Here is a 23429-nt window from a genome sequence, read left to right as displayed (position 1 = left end):
CTCAGAGTTTTGAAATCATTACATTGGTGGATTAAAGATCCACCACAGCAGCACAACAGGTCAAACTCACCCTCATGCCGAGGACAAGGAAGCCGATCTCCTCCATCAGTGGGTATTTTCTGATCTGCTGTTCCCGCTTCTCCTGTGAGGCGAACGGATCGTAGCTCCGCTGGCCCAGCTTCACATCCATGATGCACGGCTTGACGAAGCGACGAGTCACATCCTCCAACTTCAGGTAAAGGTCTGAGTAAGTGGCACATATACAATAGTGACGATTAATGTGATGAATAAAAAATGAAGCTGAACAGTCAATATTGCCCATAACATGTTTCTTATATGATGGAGGTTCTTACTAAGTTGTTCCATGTCTGTGTTTTTTTTTTTTTTCATCATCAGATGTTTGAGAGAACAGTTTGCAGCTCATACCATATAAATATCACAAATATTCAGAGGAATAATAAGAATCATTTAGAAGAAATAACATCAGTGCGTGATATTTGGGGTTTTTTTTGTTCATATTGCACCAATATCTTTCCTTCAAGTGAAACTGTTGGGGTTATATCCACTTGTCCTATTGAGAAATGCAGGGGGTTGGACCTATCCCAGCATACACTGGTTCAGAGAGATTACCAGTAGAACTAGACCAATAAATCAGCCACACAGATATATTGTTTGATGTTATCTTATTGTAGCTAATAAGAAATGTCAGTAGACAAATGCTAAACTAGGTTGTAGTCACTTAGAAAGTGTCTCCATCACAGAGTTTGTCCACCAGAAAGCGCTGATATAGTTGATTTTTACTTTGTTAAGTGTCCCACTCAGTATTCATCTTGGTCACAACTGGTGTCAAAAAAAATCGTAAGGAATATCTATCAAGATCATTTGTTTATGTTATCAGATTTTTTGGTATATTCATATAACCTGCATGTATTTCGTGCTTGTCAATAAGCCTTTGGCTGCAACAAACCTATCTACCTCTCGTTATCAACAGATCTGGTCTGAGAGAGACAAAGTAGCTTCACACAGTCTCTTACCACTGGGGCTGTCAGGAGAGGACCAGGTGCCGTAGTACTTGGGAAGGTGGTTGTGGAGCTCCAAGAGACATGGATCACAGCAGTCCTCTGCATACACCTGGGAAACACATATATGTATCATCATCATACTACACTGTAAATATAGGTAAATACTGTATATTTGATCTAGGGCTGCAAATAATATTATTTTCAGTTTGGTTTAATCTAATGCTTACTTTTTGGACAGTTGCAAGGATGGAAACTGTACAACTAGAATTGATTAGCTTCAAAATGGTAAAGGTTCAGCACAACATACAGTATTATAACAGCCCATATTGATAAATATGTTCTGTTATTCTAAATAGGATAGGGCAAATATAAATACATAAAATAAAGCAGTACATCTTCAAATATATTGCTTACTGGTTTTTAGGACAGCTCAATAATGTTTTTCTTCCAACTGTGACTAGACTTCTAGTCCTGTGCAGGATGCTGGGTCAGTGTGTGATGTGTTGGTGACTGGGATTGAGTTTGATTGGTTTGGTCAAGAGACAGGCGGACATGATGCCATGACTCATTCGTGTGAGAGTTGCTTAGTTGCTGAGACTGACAGCACTGCTAAGCTCTAAAGCAAACGACACATGTCCGTATGTGATTAGATGGACCAATTTGGAATATCTGATATTTATACTTATTATTAGGAATTTACATTTCCATCCGTCCTTCCATCATTTACACCAGCTTTGATAGACGGATTGTTATTATTGTCCCGAAGGGAAATTTGTTTTCACAGTCGGCTTATTCTGCCATGGTCACAGGTCACGTCGTTGACCATATCCAGTTTTCTCTTTATAACTACAGTATAGAACAAAACTTAGTGCATCCCTGGTCAAGATGACTAAATGTAAAGTAATTACAAATCCTGTCCATTTAAGTCCCATTTTAGTTAAGAATTAAGTCAATTCATTTGAAAAACAGAATTATCTGATTAATTAAACTATAATGAAAGGTCCATATTTAAGAACCAACTGCAACAAAAGCCAGTCCGTCCATTAGTGAGATTGGATTCTCTTATATTTTTATTTTGTAAGTCTGCCTTTATTTTTGACGACAGATTCAATCTTCCTGGGCATGGATACCAGCCAGAGGGAGGATTCTAGAATCCAGAATAGAATTTAAAATCCTCTTCCTCACCTACAAAGCCGTTAATAGTCAGGCACCATCATATCTGAAAGAGCTCATAGTACCTATTACCCCACTAGAACACTGTGCTCCCAGAAAACAGGCTTACTTGTGGTTCCTAGAGTCTCCAGAAGTAAAACGGGAGGCAGAGCCTTCAGTTATCAGACTCCTCTACTGTGGAACCATCTTCCAGTTTTGGTCTGGTAGGCCGACACCCTCTCCACATTTAATAGTAGGCTTAAAACTATCCTTTTTGAGTTGCACCGCTGTCCTCTGTCCTCCTCTTCTTCTCCATCTGTACGCAGGTATTTCTGCCCCTGGAGCTGCAGAGTCTGGATCTCTAGCTGCAAACCACCTACTGCCCCCATGATCCTGCTTCAAATATTATGATTATCATTTATTATTATTTTAGTTTTATTAGTATTATTATTCACCCTATTATTATAATTATTAATTTTATTATTAGTCTCATTACCGTTATACATCTTTATGTTGTACCTGCACTGTGCTATGCCCCCCCCTCTCTCAACCCAGGCAGTCGGGGCAGACGGCCCCCACCATGAGCCGGGTTCTGTTCAAGGTTTCTACCTTTTAAAAGGGAGTTTTTCCTTGCCACTGTTGCCAAGTGCTTGCTGATGGGGAAATATTAGGTCTCTGTAAATATAACTATAAAGAGACCTGCTCTATATGAAAAGTGCCTTGAGATAACATCTGTTATGATTTGGCGCTGAAAATTTAAATGATATTGAATCTTTATGAGGTCTCACAATCTGGTTTCTTATTGTTCAGGCAGGTCCTTACCACGTGGAGCTGTGTTGCATTAGACATAGGTTCTTTTATAACCTTGTTCATGCATTTAGTCTTTTTAGAAATGCACTGAGGTTGTACTTTGGGGGCCAGTATTTTCAGAGTAGTCTATAATAACCTGTTTGTTTTTAAATACACATAAGATCAAATACCATACACTTCAACTTGAAAATAATACAGTTACTGTACGAGGACAGTTTTGAATCACTTAACATTTCAGTGATAATGATCGGGGGGTTACTCACTGTTGTTGTATACTCTGTGTTTTTATTTTTGGTCTGCATGTCTTAGATCATTTATACTTGTTCAGACTTGGTTACGATACAGATTCATGAGATTCATGTGCAATACATCAAATATCAGCAGCAGACAAACATCTGTAAACTGATAATCAGTCTTTGCTTGGTATGCAGTGTTCATTGTCCTGTATGTGCTGATGTGCTGTAAAAGCAAAGCAAGTGTATTGGAAGGTGTATTGAACAAGTCGGTATCTGACTCATGATAGACGTAAATGCTCATACAAACATATCTATACCTCTAAATACGGGGTGAGGGACCTTACACAAGTCTATTCCATTCCTGCTTAAGAGTACAGGTGTAACAATGTATCAAGGCATATTACACAAGTCAATTGATGATGATTGAGGTCATTCATCAAATAAAAATTCCTCAGATGTAGGTATTTTCTGTTCTATGTCATTGTAACTTTATGTAACTGTATCTTTGGATTTTTAAGTGTGTGTCAAAACAAAACAAGACAATCGAAGATGTCGCTTTGGACATTTTTAACTATTTCTTGATGTTTAACAGATAAAATAACAAAACAAAACAAAAATCAACATATAAACAATAATGAAAATAATCACAGAAGTTTTAATAATAACTAAATCTTATCATCTAGTTATGTGATCAAAACTAATTGTGGTATTAAATTATATTTAAGGCTAATTGTTTTCCTTTTTTTTCCTTTTTTCTTTTTTTAAACGCAGAGGTTTTTCTTTTTTTAAAAGCTTGACTGGTCTGCACTGAAATTCCACTGGATTTTGTGTTGTGGTGACACCTCAGTCAGCTTATGTCTGCACTAAAGAAATTTAGTAACTACAAAATGTTTCTTCTGGAAATCGTATGATTATGATCAGATTTTCAACTACACAGTTTGAGTTGAGCTGAGTTTGAATTTTTTTTAAAAATCAGATTTTAAACAATTTATTCAAAAATAATGAATCTATAAATATATGGACTTAATTTTCTATTTATAAAGACAATCAAACTGAAAATAATGAGGATTAGTATATTTCAAAGATGTTATTACCATGCTGTAAAACTGCTTCTCTCGTGGACCTCTTGGTGGAGGCTGAAGCTGCTTCAGGACTGTTCCATCTGGATGCTGCAAAATACCTGCAACAGACACAAAGATGGCATTGAAAATCAAAGCAAAGCAAGGCAAAGTTCAGCAATGCAAGGATGCAGGTTGGAGCAGGGAAGATTATAAGTAACAGCTGACAGGAGGACCCAGTCATCTGTATCCAACCCTTGTTTCAGCATATCAGTGCTACGGTACTGAGGTACAGTAAAATGATGATTTTCTGACACCTCAGTTTCATGTTCATCAACAGCTGATAAAGAACTAAATCACTGCAAATGAAAAACATTGTCCATTTAACCACAAACAGTTCACTGTGTTCTGTGCCTTCAACACTGAGGTTAATGTTATATACTGAATGACACACACTGACATTAATCATCCAAATATATAGCTTAGATAGCAGCTATATAGAGGGAGGAGAAAACTAGCACTAAGAGGAGGCGGAAGAACATGAAAACACAGAGAGTAGGAAGTAGATGCTGCGATGACATTAATTAACATATTTGCCACTGAGAGAAAAATAATGAGAGAAAGAGAGATCAGCACGAGGGACTGTGCCCTTACTATAGAAAGGACAATGAAATACTGTAGGTCTCCATAAGCTGTCAATGAGAAACTTCACTCTACCCTCATTACCCAACACTCACGCCACGTTTACGCCAGCTGATAAACATCGCTCTTTGTTCATTCATTTAATCTGATTTATGAACATGTAAATATCTATCTTAGTATCTCAGAGTAGGAAATTAGTCCTGACCAACAAAGAGTTTCCATCTCCGCCCGCCCACAGCAGAGCGCCAGATGTGTTGCAACCTTTTAGGAGTTACTGGGAGTTCAAATTCAAGGGACTGAGTCGTGTTCTTTCAGGCCCTGTTGAGATGACCAAACACAATCCAGGAGGGCCAGTTTGAGTAAAAGAGCCCGAGCCTGAGGCCTTATCAGACACCAAAATACTACACAGTGTTTTCAAATACTATGAGACAGAATTTTACTACACTATGTTGTTGGATGACGTTGCATTGCAGTAAAAGGTTCAACTTTTTTTGCCAGACAACTTTGTGTTATTTGCTCAATCACTGCATCAACAATTGCACTGTATCACACTGGAATGATTGCGGGGGCTGTATTTTTCCCAAAGTGCTTTTGTCTGTCTAAATTACAGTTTATTAGGTTATTATTTCTGTCAATAGACAGAAAATTAATCAGCAAGTTTTGATTATCAATTAATTGGTTAAGTCATTATTACCTCTGCCAAGGAGGTTATATTTTCACCCGTGTCTGTTTGTTGGTTTGTTTATCAGCAGGATTACTACTAAAAACTACTGAACCGATTTGCAACCAAACTTGGTGGAAGGATGGGGTTATGGGCCAGGGAAGAACTCGTTACATTTTGGGGAAGATATGGTTAAAGGGGCGGATCCAAGAATTTTTTTCTTTCACTATCCTTCACATTGCGAGATGGGGCATTTTTCACCTTGTGGGAGGTACGCGCTCTACTAAGTGTAGTAGACTGTAGACTGTAATGTAGTTTTTTAAGCCTATATAGTTTTCATATCTGATAAGCACCAATATGAAAACTTTTTTACAGATCATAATGCAGAAAAAGATATTTGGGGTAATTTAGAATTTGCGTTATCCCATAGTTTGTCCAACAGAGTGTGCTCCGACACCACTGTTTAGCAGCACGAGTAGCAAAGTAGCATCACAGCTGAGCAGACGGTGGTGTGGAGTCAAGCAGTGTCTTCACAGTAAGTTGCTAACTAGTTTGTGAAATAAAAACTAATTTCAAACTAGTCAAACTAATTTGATTTGTGTTGTGTTTTAGCATTAAGTTAAATTTTAAGTGGGAGAATAATTTAAGGTTACCTGTAAATAAAGCTCCCTTTGCAAGCCTATTTCAAGTGTAGAAAGAAAGATGATGAGTCTGTTACATCATCACATGCTGACCACAACTGATTACATATGGACTGAATGAACCTGCCGTGGAGAGGATTAGTTTGCTCCTTGGCTGATCTCTAGATTCTCCCAAGAACACAAAGATGTACAAACAAACACACACGCACGCACACAAATACAAAACAATATGCAAAATCTCCAAACACATGTAAAAACAACCAGCACAAAAGGGAGGGGATGGGATAGTGATGTGAGCCTGAGGGTGGGCATCTGTCCTGGGTCTGTAAGGTCAGAGTCTCAATCCTGAGATGTAGCGGGAGGCAGTGTTATCCCTTCACTCCACAGCTACTGTCGCACTGCTTCAAAAAACAGCAAAAAAAAAAAAAAAAAAAAAAAAAAAAAAAAAAAAATCAAACTTGCAAAAAAATCAAACTACATAGTTAGTGTGTAACTATGTATCTACACCATAACAAACATTACAGCAGCTCATAAGCACTACACTATCCACCATCAGTCCAATCCACACAATGTCAGTAGCAAATAAATGTAACACCATATCCACCCTGAAAGTGTAGTGAAAGCAGCACATTAGTAGAGCAGCAGCTTGGGTGCTCCATCTGTGTCTACACAGGATGTGTTCAGGCAGTGTTGAGCGTAGGTCACCCGTGTTTGACAGCGCTCAGAGACCAATATACAATCGCTTTACTTGCATTTTTAAAATGGAAGAACATAGACTCTAGGCATAAAAGCAGACCTCAAGTCACGGTTACATGCATACAGCACGAGTGAAATGCAGTCTGGTTCAAGGCCTCTGTAGACAGCTGGACTGATTAAAATAGAAGTGCATGTGTTCTGCCCAATGCATGAGAGACAACTCAAAACTGAACATAGCTGTGCAGACAACCACTATTCTAGCTACATTACATTTTCATACTGGTTTATAGGTACAGTGGTGAAATAATTGTTCAAATATTTTGCTTATATAAAAATAGCTCTATTACAAGTTAAAGCTGTACAAACACATTACACAAGTAAAACTCCAGAATTCATAACTTAATTTAAAAATTATTAGAAAAATATACTTGCATATTAAAAGTTAAAGTTCTCAAAATGCAGAATGGCCATTTTTTTCAGCGTTATATAATTATATACACTCTATCAATTTATTAGGTATACCTAGCTAAAACTAATGCAGTCTAATACGACAATCCTGCAATAAATCCTCTTTCATGAAGGTTCTAATGTTCAGTTTTACTTGAGACTGTTTTAGAGAGAGTGATCATTTTGAAGGATGTAGTTTGTGCTGCTGTTGAAATGTATTGCGTCATATGGACAGGTGTTTCTATTATCTATTATATTTCTCAGCCAACCACTGAGTCTGTCAGGCGGCGAAAATATCAGACAACGAGTTTTTCCACTTAGTCAGGCTTAGAAATGTGTCATTTGTGTACGTGACTAAACGGCTTACTATCACACCTACGAACACAGACAGTCAGCTGACTTCAGACACTGGTCTTGATAGATGAAATGGTGTTGTGAAAGAGAAACAGAAAGAAAAAAGTGGAGGTCAAAAGAAAAAAAGGAAGATATACTATGCCCAGTATGTGATGGTGTGTGTACAGGTTTATCCTAAATATCTAAGTCTAACATTAGACAATTAAATTGATGGTAAAGTGATAATTGAACCTCAAATAGTTTTTGAGACCTGCCCTGCCTTTAACATGAAGAAACAACAAGGAGCAGCTGACAGGTGAGGTCTGCTGGACTTTCACCTTGGCTTTTCTGTCTTGCATCATACACTGTAACTACATTATGATCTAGGCACACATGCGCACACACACCAACAGAGCTATTGTGAAAGTGAGTTTCATAACCCTTTCTTCTTTCTTATCAAACCCAACTTTTTGAAACCGACAGGGGGTTGCCAGAGAATTCAAGGGACAACCTTAGATACATTCAAAACCAAATATATAAGCATTCTCCTCTTTTTTACTATAGAACCCACTAAAAATGTGATATTTTTGTGTTTAAACAGCACCTATCTGTCATGTGAAGTGTCTGTGACTGAAATTAAAAATCTTCTATCAACTAACTGTTCCGGTTGAGCACGAATAAACAGTTATGAATTTTAACCTAAATTGGCAATGGTTCCATATTCATAGTAACTGGAAATATGATTCTTTAAACACCTTTCAGTGGCACATTTTGGATTGGATCTACTGTGCTTCCATCACCATCTCTAAGTTATACACACATTAATGCACATGGAATGATAATACAATAAAGTGGAGGGGCCTGTATTACAAAGCAAGATTAGTTAAACCCAGCTATCTGTTGGTTTCACCCATCACAAAGCTGGCTCACTGTTACCCCAGGTAAAGCACCTTGGACACCCATGGTGCATGGCTAACCTGCTCCGGAGCTGATTAACTTGAGAGGGTCAGATTGAAACTTGCAAGCAGTGCGATTACTGAACAATCAGATCACTTCAAATAAAAAAGTGTGACCACTGTCACCTTTTATTAGAAAATATTCCACAAACAGTTGATTTTCTCAGTAAATAAATCCAACACATCAGTCACCTAGACCTCATCAGGCATTAATTTCTTTTGCTCTCTGCTCTGGCATCCTTTGAAGAAAAAAAAAAAAAAAAAAATGTCACTGGCAAACATGTTGAAAATGTCATCCATATTTAAACGACATATATACAGTATGAAGTACTCCAGTCATGGTTCTAATGATGCTGCACGTGATTGGCTTGTCATCTTTTATGTGAACACAGTCAGAGCAGGATTCAAACACCCAAAGTTAACTCAGCCAGTTGATAACCCACTGACAGTAGTTATCACCAATTACAAATCCAAAGAGACTCTGAGCTAACACCCAAAAGAGTGTCTATGCTTGACAAATTACATTAGCCATTATAGCCCAGCTGATAATGTTATCAATATACAGGAGCATAATATATCAGCTAGTAGAAATTTTTTTGACATATATGTATAAACAAAAAAACTTGATATCGATCCATTAGTCTTTTTTCTTTTTTTTTTTTTTAAACATGTGCCCAGGATAGTGAAGAGTGAGTATCAGACATTTTAGTGCTGATAAAATCAACTTGTCAATGCTATCTTATTGACAATGTAATGGTGGCGCTGTTGCAAAATTATTTCAAACATATCTGGGGCATTTCTCTCCTGCTACTACTTATCGGTGAACATATACACAGAGACCAATATATCTACAATAAGCTACTGTTCACTGCACCAACAGAATTTAATGCATCTGAAATCAAGTTTGTTTCTGTGAACCTGGCTAGTTAACAGCAGACATTTAACTACACATTTCCTGTTTAAGAACCAAACAGTCAAACAATTCTGATCCCCTCTGGATCTAGAAAGGGGATGAGCAACTATGATCCACAGAGATTCTTCAGTAAAACCAAAGACTGCATCAGATCAGTTGTATTAGAGACACTGAAATAATCAATAAAACCACCTGCTTCAATCAGTGGTCAGGCAAAAAAATACTTACAGTCCTTCATTCTACTTATAGATATTGAAATCTCTGTCTGTCTGTTTAATTTTCTGATCAACTTCAAACTTGGCGGGTGTAATGTTTAGGACCCAAGGAAGTCCGGTGTCGACATGGACAGTTTTTTTCTACATGTTAGTTGACGTGAAGAAAAACAAACACAGATCAATGCCATAAATAAGAATGTCAAATAAACTGTGAATGTTGCTTCGTGAGTTTGGAAACATAACCCATTACACCCAACAGCTACTGACAGGCACATTTTCAACGGGCACTGCACAAGTGGCAAATAACTGCCCGTCACTAACTCAAATTTAAACAAAGAACTATGCTGGAGAAGGAGACTGGAGGCCTAGGGTAACAGTAGGAGGAGTGAGCAGGATCATTTTCAGTCATCAGCAGTACAAGCTGAACAGCATTCCAGTGCTTCTTCTACGACTGTTGTGAAGACTGGTTGTCTCAATACTGTGTCAATACCCCTCTGTTTAACTTATGAGGCCCATGTTAATGATTATTCACTTGGAAGCCCAAGGAAGGACTAAGATAAGATCATTCCACATTACTGTCAAATATATTTTATCATTGCTTCACTGAATGCCTCTTTCTACTTCCATTTGGGAGCGGACACTGCCGACAGAGAGGACACGCTCTCAAATCATCATCACATCTTCCCCACAAATTTAGATGGTTTACAAAATGTATACTTTCTTAATTCCTTTAACGTGAACTTTGTAAATGATAAAAGTCGAAGCTGGTTTTATGGCACCAACTTAGTTTCCTTGCTTACTTTCTGTTAAGCAAAATTAAATTGCTTTATTAAAGAGATCGTACAGTATATGAGTCCACACACATTTAAAGCTGTCAACTGTAATTTTCCAGGATGTAACATGTAATATGTAATATTATGCAAAAACATAGACACCAGCTTTAAAAGACACTTTAAAAAGAAAAAAAAAAACAATTCTTCATATTAACCACTGGAGTTCTGGAACAACGTTAGGTGTAGGGCTCCAACTAATGGTTATTTTCATTACTGATTAATCTATCAAGTATTGTTTTAAATTTATTAATCATTTACTTTATGGAAAGTAAGAACAGACTGAAAAATGCCCATCTGAGTTCTTCGATTGTCTTGTTTTGTCCGAACAAAAGTCCAAAACCCAAAGATATTCAGCTTACAATGATATAAAACATAGACAAACAGAAATTCCTCACAACCGAGAAGCTTTAGCCTGAGAATTTTTTAGCAATTTTACATAATAAATGAATTATTGCATATTAATTTTCTTTTGTTCGACTACTTCATTAGTGGTAGGCATTGATAAGAAGAACTCAGGTACAGTATTGGATCATTTGAACCCAGGTCAAGTGAGTCTTCTAATAATGCTTCCAGCGAGTTCCACACAGTGAGCAACACAGATTTTAAATTTGGGAAAAACAGAGTTGAGGTATCGAAACTGTATCAGGAAAGAAAAGGTCGAATCGATGCAAGCCCACTTTACTCAATGGACTTCTTGGTCTAACTATATAACAATGCATATTATAATGATAAGAAACAAAAGAATTCCTGCTCTTTCCTTTCATTTAAACGTATCTTCAACCTGTCCACTCGTTCTCTGATGTCACAAACCATATCTCAGGTCTCTTTCACACCTGTAGTTCAGTTAACTTGGTCAATACAAAACAAAACAAAAAGTCCTAGGCAAACTCTTCAAGCCCAAAATGACATCTTCAAATTGCTTGTTTTGTCTGACTAACTGTCCAAAGCCCAAAGACATTCAATTTACTGTGAACAAGGCAAGAAAAGCAGCAAGTCCTCACACTCGAAAACCTGAAACTAGGTTTTTTTGCTTGACAAATTACTAATGATTACTCAATCATCAAAATAGTTGCTGTTTAATTTTCTGTTCATCACCTAATCAATTGATTTACTTATCATGTCAGCTCTACAGTGTTCACACTGTTATAGCTGATAATGAACATTTTAGATGAGCCTGAAACCAGAGCTCAAGTATCATAAATAATGGTGGACATGTAGAAATAGCACTAAAATGAGGGATCCTGTAGTGTCATATTACTGGAGGATAGTCATTGTGTGGTCACTAAATTTCACCCAGTTTTTATTGAGGAACTAGTAAAATAGATGGTAACATGAAGTATGACACAAGGTCAACACACATCTGTTTTAACTTGTGTGTCTGAAACTGACACTTAGAAGTTAAAGTTATTACCATATTATCTTGCATGACAATACAGGATGATGATAATTCAGATCACTTGAGATCACTTTCTAACAGTTCATGATCAGCAGATGGATTAACTAGTAGCTTTTGAATTCAACATGTAAATAGTACTATCACACAGTTCTGTGGTTGTTCTGCTGCCATCATATTTATTAGTAAGCTTCTAATAACCACATTATGTTATATAGTGTGTTGATTCCGTTTGTGCACCATTCTGAAGAGGCAGACCGGTTCTGAATCTATCTGTGTCCGGTTTAGGTGACATTTTTGGTAGACCTGTAAGTCAACATGGTGAATATAGATGAACTAAATGCAAAGAAAGTAAGCTTCTGCCCTTTTAATCACACCAAAGAATGTGCAAACTACTGCCTCAGGTAAAACATGAATACTTGGACCAAAGAGGTTTTGTGAATGGACAAGTCTTTCTTGGCTGCATCGTGGCTGACTGCAGACAGCAGAGAACTCTTGAGAATGTCCTGTCTGTCCCACGACATAAAGACATGTTTTCCAGGAAGTTCTAATTCATCAAGATAACTGACTAAACAACAATGACTCATCCATCTTACACTATACTGTTATACCAGCTGCTGACTGTATCACTTCAGCTCAACACCTCACCTAATCATGCACAGTGGAGGCTTTGATGTCAGGCGTGCTGTGTGCATGAGTGAGAGTGTGTGTTGCTGAAGACCAGAAAAAGACTATGGAGCAGGGATTCTCAATGGTAATAAATCCAAAAAGGGGCACAAATTAGAGCCACAGATGTCTGTATGATCAGATTAAGTGTAAGGATCCATGTATGAAGATGTAGTTGGTGTAGATTAGTAGTTTCGTTGTTGCTGTTATTCAGAATGAGCAAGATACTGTACTTCATTTCCACGATGCATGAATCCTACCTCATATGTATGCTGCTCCCTCGTGTATGAAAAATCACTTCGTCAAACTTCTCTTAAAAATCTCACAATTTACTGTTCTTGCTTACTGCAAACATATTTGGTAGAGCAAGGACTAGGACATTTTCTGAATTGTATATTTGTCATCCACCCTTTGTTTCAGGAAACATCACTTAGCAAACAGAACTTAGTGAAAATTAATTTCGTCTTTCACTTATAGGTTAACTGATCTTCCCACCACCTTTTTCCGATAGCACACCATAGATGGCAGGCACAAGCAGTGTGAACGAAGTTGTGTGTTTATATTGATGAGAAACTGCTTGGGTGACTACTTGGTCGAACAATTCACATAATGTCCTCAGTCACATGTAGGCGTGATAGGCAAGAAAGCATTCATTCGCCAGGTCTTAACATTTTGAGTAAAGGTTGTGTTTTATTACAGAAGCTCAATCTGCAGGAAAAGATCTCTTGTCCAGTTTACTTACCCACTTTATCCACTCCATACTTATGACCCGCCACCTGATGTGACAGCGGGATGCAGCCGTTCAGATGAGCCTGGCCTTGCGGCCCCAGAGGCCGCTGTCCGCTCTTCTCTTTCGCGGGGGGGCTGCCGGAGAGTCGCGGGGTCAGGCTGACCCCGACAGCGGCTGAGCTGGGGGTCAGTTCCAGTCTACCGAGAGCTAGCGAGGACTCCATCACCACTTAATGCTGAGTTGTTGACATTTGCAAAAATAAAAAAGAGGAAAACGAGCACATCCTTTTGTCGAAAATTGAAGAAATAAATGAATTATAAAAAATATCAGTGTGACTGTATTGATTCACATACTAGTATTACATAAGCGCAGAATACAGCCCTGCACACAAATTCAACAAATTGTTTGGGCGTGAGGTTGAGAAGCCTTCATGGAAATGGTCCAGTTTAGACGAATCCAGCAGAGAAGCCTTGGTCGCGTGCGCTGTTTTCGACCACCAACAAGGACCACGTTGACGGCAGACAGCACTGTCGTTACCCCCGCTGTGCCCGGTGGTGAAGCAGAGCTCCCGAAGCAGCGCCGATTCAATGGTTTTCATATCTTGAACAGCAGCATAAATACATCCTGGCCACATCCCCCTTCCTCCCAGGCATAAAAAAGAGCAAAACTAAAAACTATTTCCGCTTGCAGCTTCCAAAATAAAACGAACGGCCAGGTATAGACAGCGCTGTGTAACCAGGTAATAATAAAAACGCAATACTCTGTTACTATTTTTAAAGAGTCGGCTGTCCTTTTGTACGTTCCTTTTACTGCTCTGTCCAGCCCCAAACGTCTTTATTCAAAGTCAAAACTAATATATGTAGCGCATTTATTATTAGGGCAAAATCACCCCACCTCCGGTCTTGTCTTTATCGAGTTCAGCTAGCCTGACACGGCTTCACTTCCTCGCTCGAGAAGTACTACTGTTGTCTCTCGGTAATGTTGATGTTACGTCGAAGTCAAGAGTGATCCAGATCCAGTCAACCAATACAGAAGCAGGCGGGGGGAACTGAGACAATAAAATCCCGAAATTACATAAAGAGGCCACTCAGTCCAGATTTTAATTGATAACTTATCGATACTGTCCATTAGGCTGCTAAACGAGTCCATCCTCGCGTCGCAATTCAGCAGACCATCACATTTGCCGTATAACTGCCTTCAAGACGAAGGCCTGTCCGTTGAAGATGAGCACAAAAATTAGGCATTGTCGTCCTAAAGTCCATGTTATTAAAAGAAGTCGGTAGAGTCCTCCTCAGCCACAGATATTCAGGTCAGTGAAGGCGGCTAACTCACTACGTAACGACAACGCCCAAAGCTTCCCACACGTTTGCGACATTTGCCATTACTGTCGCAAAACATGCCTTTACTTGAGTTGCATTTGACACCAGTATGTTTATGTGTGAAATCGATATTAAGATCCATAGTGTGCTTAGTTTCCCCTCACTGTTCATATCTTTAATATGTGACTAAACAAATGTGTGACTTATCAATTCTTAGCAGTATTTCCATTAAATTCAATTCTTATCCTGTGAGATCATATAGCCTGCACTTTAATAATCCACATTAAAAACAGCACTACGAGATACAAAAGACAAAGAAATGAGGAGCAACATTACAATTCATAAAAACATAAATATGGATAGCATGAAATAGCCTATGTGAAATATAAAGCATGCACCAAATAATAGGCAACGAAAGTAGGGGCTCAAGGATATCTACATATATCCTTCACTCAGTTTAAATGTTATTAGAAACTACTGGCTTTTTCACAGTGTGGCTTTTCCAGTAGCATATCCCTTCCCAGTGGTATAAGACTGTCATTAAAAATATCCCTAAATAATAAGTGATCCCAAATTACCACTTAATTATAAAGACATTAACCTTAACGGTACTATGAATGTATTCATCACTTGAAGATCATCTCAAAAGAATAGGTTTGCTGGTAAATGAGAGAAATGGCTTGAGAAAAACTAGAGCATGTATCAGTTATACACAGTCCTAGTTGAAATTATTGGCACCCATGAATTTTAAGAACAGAATTTTGAATATCTTCAGAAATAAATGCAATTTAACTAATTTTGTATAATCAGAATATTTTAATAAAATGTCCAAAGTTACTGAACAACAACAACAAAAAATATATATTTCATTTAAAGAAATAAAAGCATAAAATGTAAACTTGACACAATTATTGCCACCCTTTTGATGAATTTAAATCAGTTCCTTAAACAAAATAAAAAACAAATAAAACTCACCAGAGTTTAATTTTCAGTGTCCACAAGACTGTATATAAAAAAAAGGGGGGCGGATTGTTTCCATTTTGTTTTTCACAATGGCAAAGACAAGAGAGCTGCCTGAGAGCATCAGAAAAGCTATTGGCTTTGGAGGCCTCTGGCACTGGAGGCAGTGAATGTATCAAGGGGAATGATGAAATCAGAAGATTACCGGGGCATTTTAGAGTGAAATGTGTTACACAGTGTCAGAAAACTAGGTTTGAGGTGAAGGTCTTGGTTCTTTAAGCAAGACAACGACCCAAAGCACACATCCAGCAGCACCACCAGCAATGAGTCCTGACCTAAATCCGATTGAAAACCTTTGGAGAGAGCTGAAATCTGCCATTGCAAGAAGGACTCCTGCAAACTTAAAAGAGCTTGAACGTAAAGCAAAGGAAGAGTGGTAGAACTACCTGCAGACAGGTGCAAGAAGCTTTTAGATGGCTACGAGAAACGTTTAGAGGCTGTCAATGTTGCCAAACGTTCTGCAGCCAAATATTACTAAAGGGTGCCAATAATTGTGTCTGGGGAACATTTTGTGTTTGTATTATTTCACTATTATGCAAGGTTTTTTTTTCCTTTTGTTCAGTAACCTTGGACATTTTTATAAAAATATGTTGATTATACAGAATTAGTTAATTTGCATTTATTTTTGAAGATATTCAAAATTCTGTTCTTAAAATTCATGGGTGCCATTAATTTCAACCAGGATTGTATATTCACATTTACAGCTCTGAATAGAGACCTTTAATACAAATTGTAAATTTTAGGTGTAGTAGATGGAAAATGTTATAGTGCCATCATCTCTTTATCAAGCCCATGTTGCTTGTGGTCAAGTCACTGAGTCTGAAACAGGATGGTTTCCCCAACAAGTTGGTGTGAAGCAAACCAACTCATTGTCACCAACACTGTCTTCTGTTTATAATTTAGCTCTTCAAATCTTATAACCTGGGGATTAAATTAGATGATTTGATTGTCTGTATAATACGTTATGCTTATGACAATCTTACTTGCAGAGTATAAAAAATCTACAGAGAGTGCTTAATTTTGTGGCTAATTGTTGCAGGAAGTGGAGACTAGTGGCAGACCAGGATAAACAAATACTACATTTCAGACAGGAAAGAGTTACAAGGAATGCTGTTACTTTATGTGTTGTTTCAACAGTAATGCCATATATCACCCAGTATAATATCTTAAAGGAGGGTATTAGTGTTTTAGTTTATTCAACAGGTAGTCGAACTGTAAAGATCTAGGATTCCATATACACAAAGGCGTAATTGTTGTTTGTGTCCTGTGTCAGATTCTGGCTTTGGGGGTTCCTTGAACTTATTAATTTTGATATCATTCATTAGAGATCAATTTTATCATTTTTAGGGGTTCACAAGCTTACCAGTCCTAGAAATCAGAGTTAAAATTGGATGGGAACCTTCAAACATCAGACATAAATGTGAGATGATTTGACTAAGAAACAGTCTTTTGAATATGCCTAAACAGCTGCTCATTACAAAGATGTTCAATTGGGATATTTATTATGAACATCCCTGGTTTAGTGCAGTGCAATCTTTAATCTTTTTTAACCTGTATGATTAATTCATTTTTGATTTTTCAAAACAGATCATGTTGTAATATTTATGATGTTAAGCGCAAATTTTTGTGGTGAGATGGTCTGATGATGTTTGGTACAATCCTAAATTATGAGCATATTGTTTGGTGTAGAGCCTAATGTAAAGCAGAATTTAAATAGAATACAAACGTCTCTGTGTGCAGAATTATGTTTAGGTACATTACCATCAGCTATAACAACAAGTCTCTAACTGCTCTCCCTGAAGAAATAAGATTTTGTTTGTTATGCGATTTAGGTGAGACTGAAAATGAAGTAAATTTCATGTTCTATTGCTCATTATATGATGATTTAAGGTGCTGTACTTTTTAGTGAAATTTTCTTAATCTCTGATGGGTTCTTCTGGATCTCACAATAGTTAGATATGTTATAACACCATTGTTAGTTACTTTATAACTAATTAACTAGGGTAGACATTTTGACTTGTCATAGCATGAGAAGCACAAGTGTATCTTGTAATATTAATGATGATTAAATTCAATAAGTGTCTCATTAAGCCATTCCAATAACCTGGAATATATTATAAAATGCATAATAATGTTATTATTCAACCCTGTGCATTTCCTTCAATATCGGTATAACAGTACCCTGGGAGTGCCATGCCACATACCCCTTATTAATTTTAGCCTTGTAGTTGCACCTGTGTTTCACGAGTCAAAATGTCAATAGTGGGAAAGGTGTTTTTGCGCCAAGATCTATGACAACAACTGACAGTGGTAGAGGTATGGAACCCCAGTAGGGAATAGGAGCCCAGCACCAAAACTTCAAAAAGTGATAGGATTCCTGGAACCAATGGGACTTTAAAGAGGGTTGGCAGTATCTCCGCAGCCTTTTGGTGGAAATGTAGTGACAACTCAGCAGACCGTGAGAGCAATATAAGCAGAGGTACACAGGCAAAAGCGGGATGCCAGTGGGTAGTTGGATTTGTTGTATAGTCAGTGAACCTCAAAAGGTTTAAAAGAGAAAAATAATAGGAATTCACTGCGCAGTGTGGCTCCAGTAGGCACTGGATCATCTATGGGACACTGGACCTTGAATGGGTGTGAAATATCAAAAGGCATTTGTGCAGCAGAGGGATCTAAGGAACAATGAGTCCCCAGCAAAGACATACTGCTGTTCCAGTGGGGTTTTTTTTCACCCACAACAAAATTTGACAGCTTTTTTCCTCACGTAGGATGCACTCTCATGTCTACAGCATGCACAGAATAGTGTCTTTTGATACTGTAGGCTCCCCTCCCAATATATAAGATTTGCTTAAAGACAACAGCCTGCCTGTAGACAACAGCCTACAGGCAGGCTGAGGCAGTATAGTATCTTTAAATAAGTGAAAAAACAGGCTTACAGTCAGATGGGTGTACAAGATTGCTGGCAGGTATCCACGTAAACAGGCAACAGGAAAATGCACGCACGAGGCTGAAAAAACTGGCTGAAATAAGTAGTGCAGGGCTGATTGAGGATGAGGAACAGGTGTTTGCAGATGAGGGGCCGATTGGTGACGGGCACAAGGAGGAAAGTCTGAGGAATTCTGGTTGGAAAGTAGAGGAAGGCAGGTCTGGGGAAATGAGGGGAGAAACAGAGACTGGAAACCGGGGCTGAGAGGAAGAGAAGCAGACCGTGACAGTACCCCCACCTCAAGGGATGGATTATAGATGTCCCCTGAAGAAACTATGATCACATCCAGTATGGCAGGATGAGGGATTCTGGAGGCGGGATCCCTGGAACAGGAGTCCATAGAAAGACAGCCCGGGACTTGGAGAGCCAATGAGAATGAGACCCTGGATGGTCAGCCAGGTGGCTGTAAAGCAGGATAGCTGAGAATCTCAGGCAGACAGCCTGGAGGCCAGGCAGACAGGTGGAGCCACTCAGGAGGGCAGGCCAGAGCTGTTCCAGAGAGCATCGGCGAAGACAGGACTGCTCTGGTTGTTGATGGCAAAGGCATGACTTCTCTGGAGGCAGAGCAGGAGTCCAATGGCGAAGCAGCGACCTCTCTGCTGGCAGAGCAGGAGGCCGACAGAGAAGACGGGTCCTCCCGGGGGGCAGAGCAGTAGGGTGATGGCAGAGGTGGGTCCCCTCGGGAGGCAGAGCAGGGTACTGGGGTCCAGAGGAGCCCCAGATGGCTGACAGATGAAGCTGGGAACCAGACACAATAGGGCTGGGAACTGGAACATTGGGCAGTCAGTCTGATGATCTGGCTGGTCGTGGTGTAGGCTTGACAGCAGCAGCTGAGCTGCGGTGGCTGAGCTAACAGACAACCAATGATCTGGGAGGTGTGGCGGTGTGTCAGCATGGACTGTCGACTGGAGATCCCAAACTGGTGTCAGCAGGAACTGTCGACGGGAGATCAGGAATTGGCATCGGCCAGGCTGTCAAATGGGGAGCAAGAGCAGGCTTGATGTCGGCCGGCTCAGGAACAGACTCGGGAAAAGAAGAGATGTCAGCCGGGGTGGCTGACTCAGGAACAGGCTCCAGAACTGATGAGACGTCAGCTCGGATGGCTGACTCAGGGACAGACGGGATGTCAGCTGGGACCCCCGATACAGGAACAGACAGAACATTGGCGGGGACGGCCAACTCAGGGTCCTACTGGGGACCTAGCTTGGTATTGATTGTGGCGCTGGCAGCCGAAGCTCGGAGGGTCACTGGCCAGCTAAGTCTTTGTGGAGCTGGGCAGCTTGGGGGATAGGCGTCTCTGAAACCCACGCTTCCTCCTAGGGGCTCCAACTACTAGATATCTTGGGGAAATAACTAACCGAGTCCCAAAGAAAGGGGACTGCTCAGTGTCTTCAGGATCAGGATCAGACACAAAGTTGGTCTGCTGGGGAACAGGGGTAGACAGCACACTAGCCAGCTCAGCACAGATGCAGGTTCAAGAACCCGAGCTGAATTGGCTGGAGAGCTGGCTGAGGTGAAGGCTGAAGGCTAGCATGTTTGAAGTTAACAGGCCGAAGGCTAGTAAACGAGGAGACAGGGTGGAAGCTAGCAGGCCAAAGGCTAGCTGACTAAGAGGCAGGCTGGAGGCTAGCAGGACGGTAGTCTAGGTAGGAATCAGGGGTGTTTATAAATTCCTCAAGCCAGTCAGGTAATGAACACTTGAACCAAGGTTTCTTCGACACTTCCCTGCATGCTATCCTCAGAGCATCATCATTCTACTCCCTATTAGCTTCTTTTCTTCTCCATTCTCCATTCAGGCACATAAAGGTGTAAACCGAATCATAAAGTTCACCAGCAAAAGAAGTGTCTGCTGGGTCCATGGCTGAAGCCAGGAACACAGGGAAAGGACCCAAATGCAGACACATAGGAAGAATGATGCAGTGAATTATCTTTTAATAAGGGAAAAAACAAGCTTCCCAACAGATGGGTGGACACGATGGCAGGCCGGTATCCAGGTAAGCAAGCAACAGAAAAATACACAAACAAGGAAGACTAGGGAAAACAACCAGGAACAAAACAGACCACAGACAACAGATGACATTTCATGAAAAACTAACACAGAAAACTAGGTAATTCCAAAGGGTTCACATACTTTTTCTTCCCACTGTAAGTCTTCCAGGGACAACAGATCCAGATAACCAGTAGATTGCTTGTGATGCAAATTATCTGAGGGTCTGACATCCAATTATCCCTCCTGACAAAGTCCCTGTCATACTGAGATTTACAGCCTCCTCTGCCATAATTCCAGATGAGTCCATGTCCCTAATTGCACTAGTGATTACACTTATCTGTTGGAAAGTTCAGGCTATCACTCTAATTGGCCTAAAGCCTCATAAACACAAGTACTGGGATCAGTAAACAGATTGCAGCTCTGTTTACAGCAAAATGAGGTGCTCCTCAGTCCGTTCTCTTGCTTATAACAACATAATGAAAGTGTTTATGCTGTAGGCCTACATCTGCCTTATATAATGTACAAATGGCAGTATCACTGTTCTGGTTTAGCACATGATTTCTATCTCTATTATATAAGTTCAACGTAGAGGCCCAGACCTCCATGTGCTATATTCATTATATTATTTTCAGTTTTTTCCCCTAAATGAAATAAACACAATAGGAAAGTTTTCACAAATTTAAAAGTTAAGAGGTTAAGCATGTCATTATAAAGGGCCCCAAGATCTTTTACAAATCATTAAAAGCAACTGGTAAATTCACCTTTAAATAAATATTACTTATCAGCATGTTGCTGAAATTGAGTAATTTTTAGATACCCACTCCTTACACTACATTCTTACATTCTTATGGTAAATCTGTAAATATACAGTATCCATAGGGGCTAGATTTAGAAAAAATAAAAGTAGTTACAGAAAAAGACTGCAGAGGCTAAGTTCTCACCTGGTTTCACGTGGTAAGTCCAGAAAATCATCAGGTACTCTTGAAATTGAAAACAGAACTAAAAAAGTAATGGCTGACATTCACCAAATTAAGAGTTTTATTGATATTGAATTGATTATCAATGCAATCAGACGATACATTGATACATTACACCTTGCTAGTTTCACACTGACAAGAGTATATATCGTTTATTGTTTTTTTTAAAGTCAACACTTGCCTTTGTCTGAGTCTATGCAGGTAGCACTAATCATTTTTTGTTATACTGAAGGTCTTCATTCATTGGATTTTCCATGTTAAAAGACTTTAAAGACTGATGACTCATTAAACTCTTTTCTCTAAATGATGTAAGGAACAGCTGGAAGATAGAGGTGTGCCACTTGTCAAGTTGTGCACCATTTATGTCCTGAAGGAATAAAACCTTCATCCCCTCATCAGGACTAGAGGTTTTCTGTAGAATTTGGAAGCTCCCGATTTTATTTTATTCGCCTTTTTTTTGTGTGGGGGGGGGGCATTTTACAAGAATGCAGCTAGTTGCCAAACCTCAATACCTTTTGGTTTCAAACAAAACGCACACTGTCACTGAATGTCCCGTCAGATTTGTAGTCCTCTTCTGTTAATGTTCTCCCTTTGTCTGTATGGGTGTCCTGATGTCAAAATATGTGAGTGTGATAAACTGCTGATCTGTTGTTTCAATTTAATTTTTGTCTTTTCATAAGTATCTGAATACTTTTGTGTCTGTCATGTTTCAAAGGCTTCAGCTCAGAGGCCTGTGGATACTATTACCACTTCATGTTGGCCATAGTGTAGACAGTGATACACTCTTTTACACTCTCCTCAATATAATAATAAATAATTTAAAAATTGGGAACTTTTACTGATTCTAATTGTCAGTTTCAAACATTGTGGAAACAATTTTAATTTACATAAACAGCACCACCTGTTGGAATACAAGCAAAATGGCACACTACTAGTGTTTTTTTCAGATTTTAGCTTTTTCACTGCAACTCATGTACACTTTTTTTGTTTTTAATGCACGTTGTGTAGTTTTAGATTGAATTTTTTCCAGCCACTGATTTCCATTAATTTCTAAATGGCCTGAAAATCAGAAGTCAGATTTAGTTCAGACAAACTTGCTCAAGTTGTCTAATCCATTCCAGTAAAAAAACTGAGTCTACCTTCTTCTGTCTTTTTCTCTCTTTTTTTTTGGAAAAGTTGAATTATCTTTGTAAAGTAAATCAGTGCAGACTTTTCAAATCAATCTGCACCTAAACTGCAGCAGTAATGGTGACAAAACTTAATGCAAATTTGATGTTAACTGTGATAGATTTCCACTATTCAAGCAAGTTTGCCAGTATTAGCATATTCTGAATGGAACCCTTAATCAAGGTTCATGTGTTAAATACTACTTTAGAATTAAACACCTTAACCCTGGATACAAGGGTAGTGCATAGAGTAAAGAATATACACTAACTTCCCTAGATCTTAATGTCACCAATAACAATGTAACATAGCACCTGAAGAACTTCTTCAGAGACAGGCTTGAAGGAGGTGCACAATAAGTAATATTCTTGTGGCTATTGATGTCAGTTATAACAAATAAGAGAAAATATAGGCTAATGCATGATTTATCAACATATATCATGTATACAATAATAATAACTTAGTTACATAGTTACAGAGTGCTTTACAGAACAAGATAAAATAAATAGTCACGATAAAAAACAACATGACTAAAAACATGGAGCAAGATTAAAAAAAACAGAGACATA

The 23429-nt window shown here is 38.9% G+C and overlaps 1 protein-coding gene across 1 annotated transcript in view; it reads right to left on the bottom strand.

The window, feature by feature from the left end:
• Positions 1-14763, bottom strand: part of ipmkb (inositol polyphosphate multikinase b) — a 30162-nt gene extending 15399 nt beyond the window's left edge. The window contains 4 exon segments of the mRNA XM_040135187.1: positions 71-243; positions 1035-1131; positions 4315-4400; positions 13417-14763. Coding sequence (XP_039991121.1) covers positions 71-243; positions 1035-1131; positions 4315-4400; positions 13417-13687 — 627 coding nt within the window. The 5' untranslated portion in view covers positions 13688-14763.
• Between the last annotated feature and the right edge of the window lie 8666 nt (positions 14764-23429).

Source organism: Xiphias gladius, chromosome 9 (assembly GCF_016859285.1).
Source record: "Xiphias gladius isolate SHS-SW01 ecotype Sanya breed wild chromosome 9, ASM1685928v1, whole genome shotgun sequence".
In the NCBI taxonomy this organism is placed as follows: Eukaryota; Metazoa; Chordata; class Actinopteri; order Istiophoriformes; family Xiphiidae; genus Xiphias; species Xiphias gladius.
The sequence above is the reverse complement of the archived record's forward strand: the minus strand, read 5'-3'. Positions and strand labels throughout refer to the sequence as shown.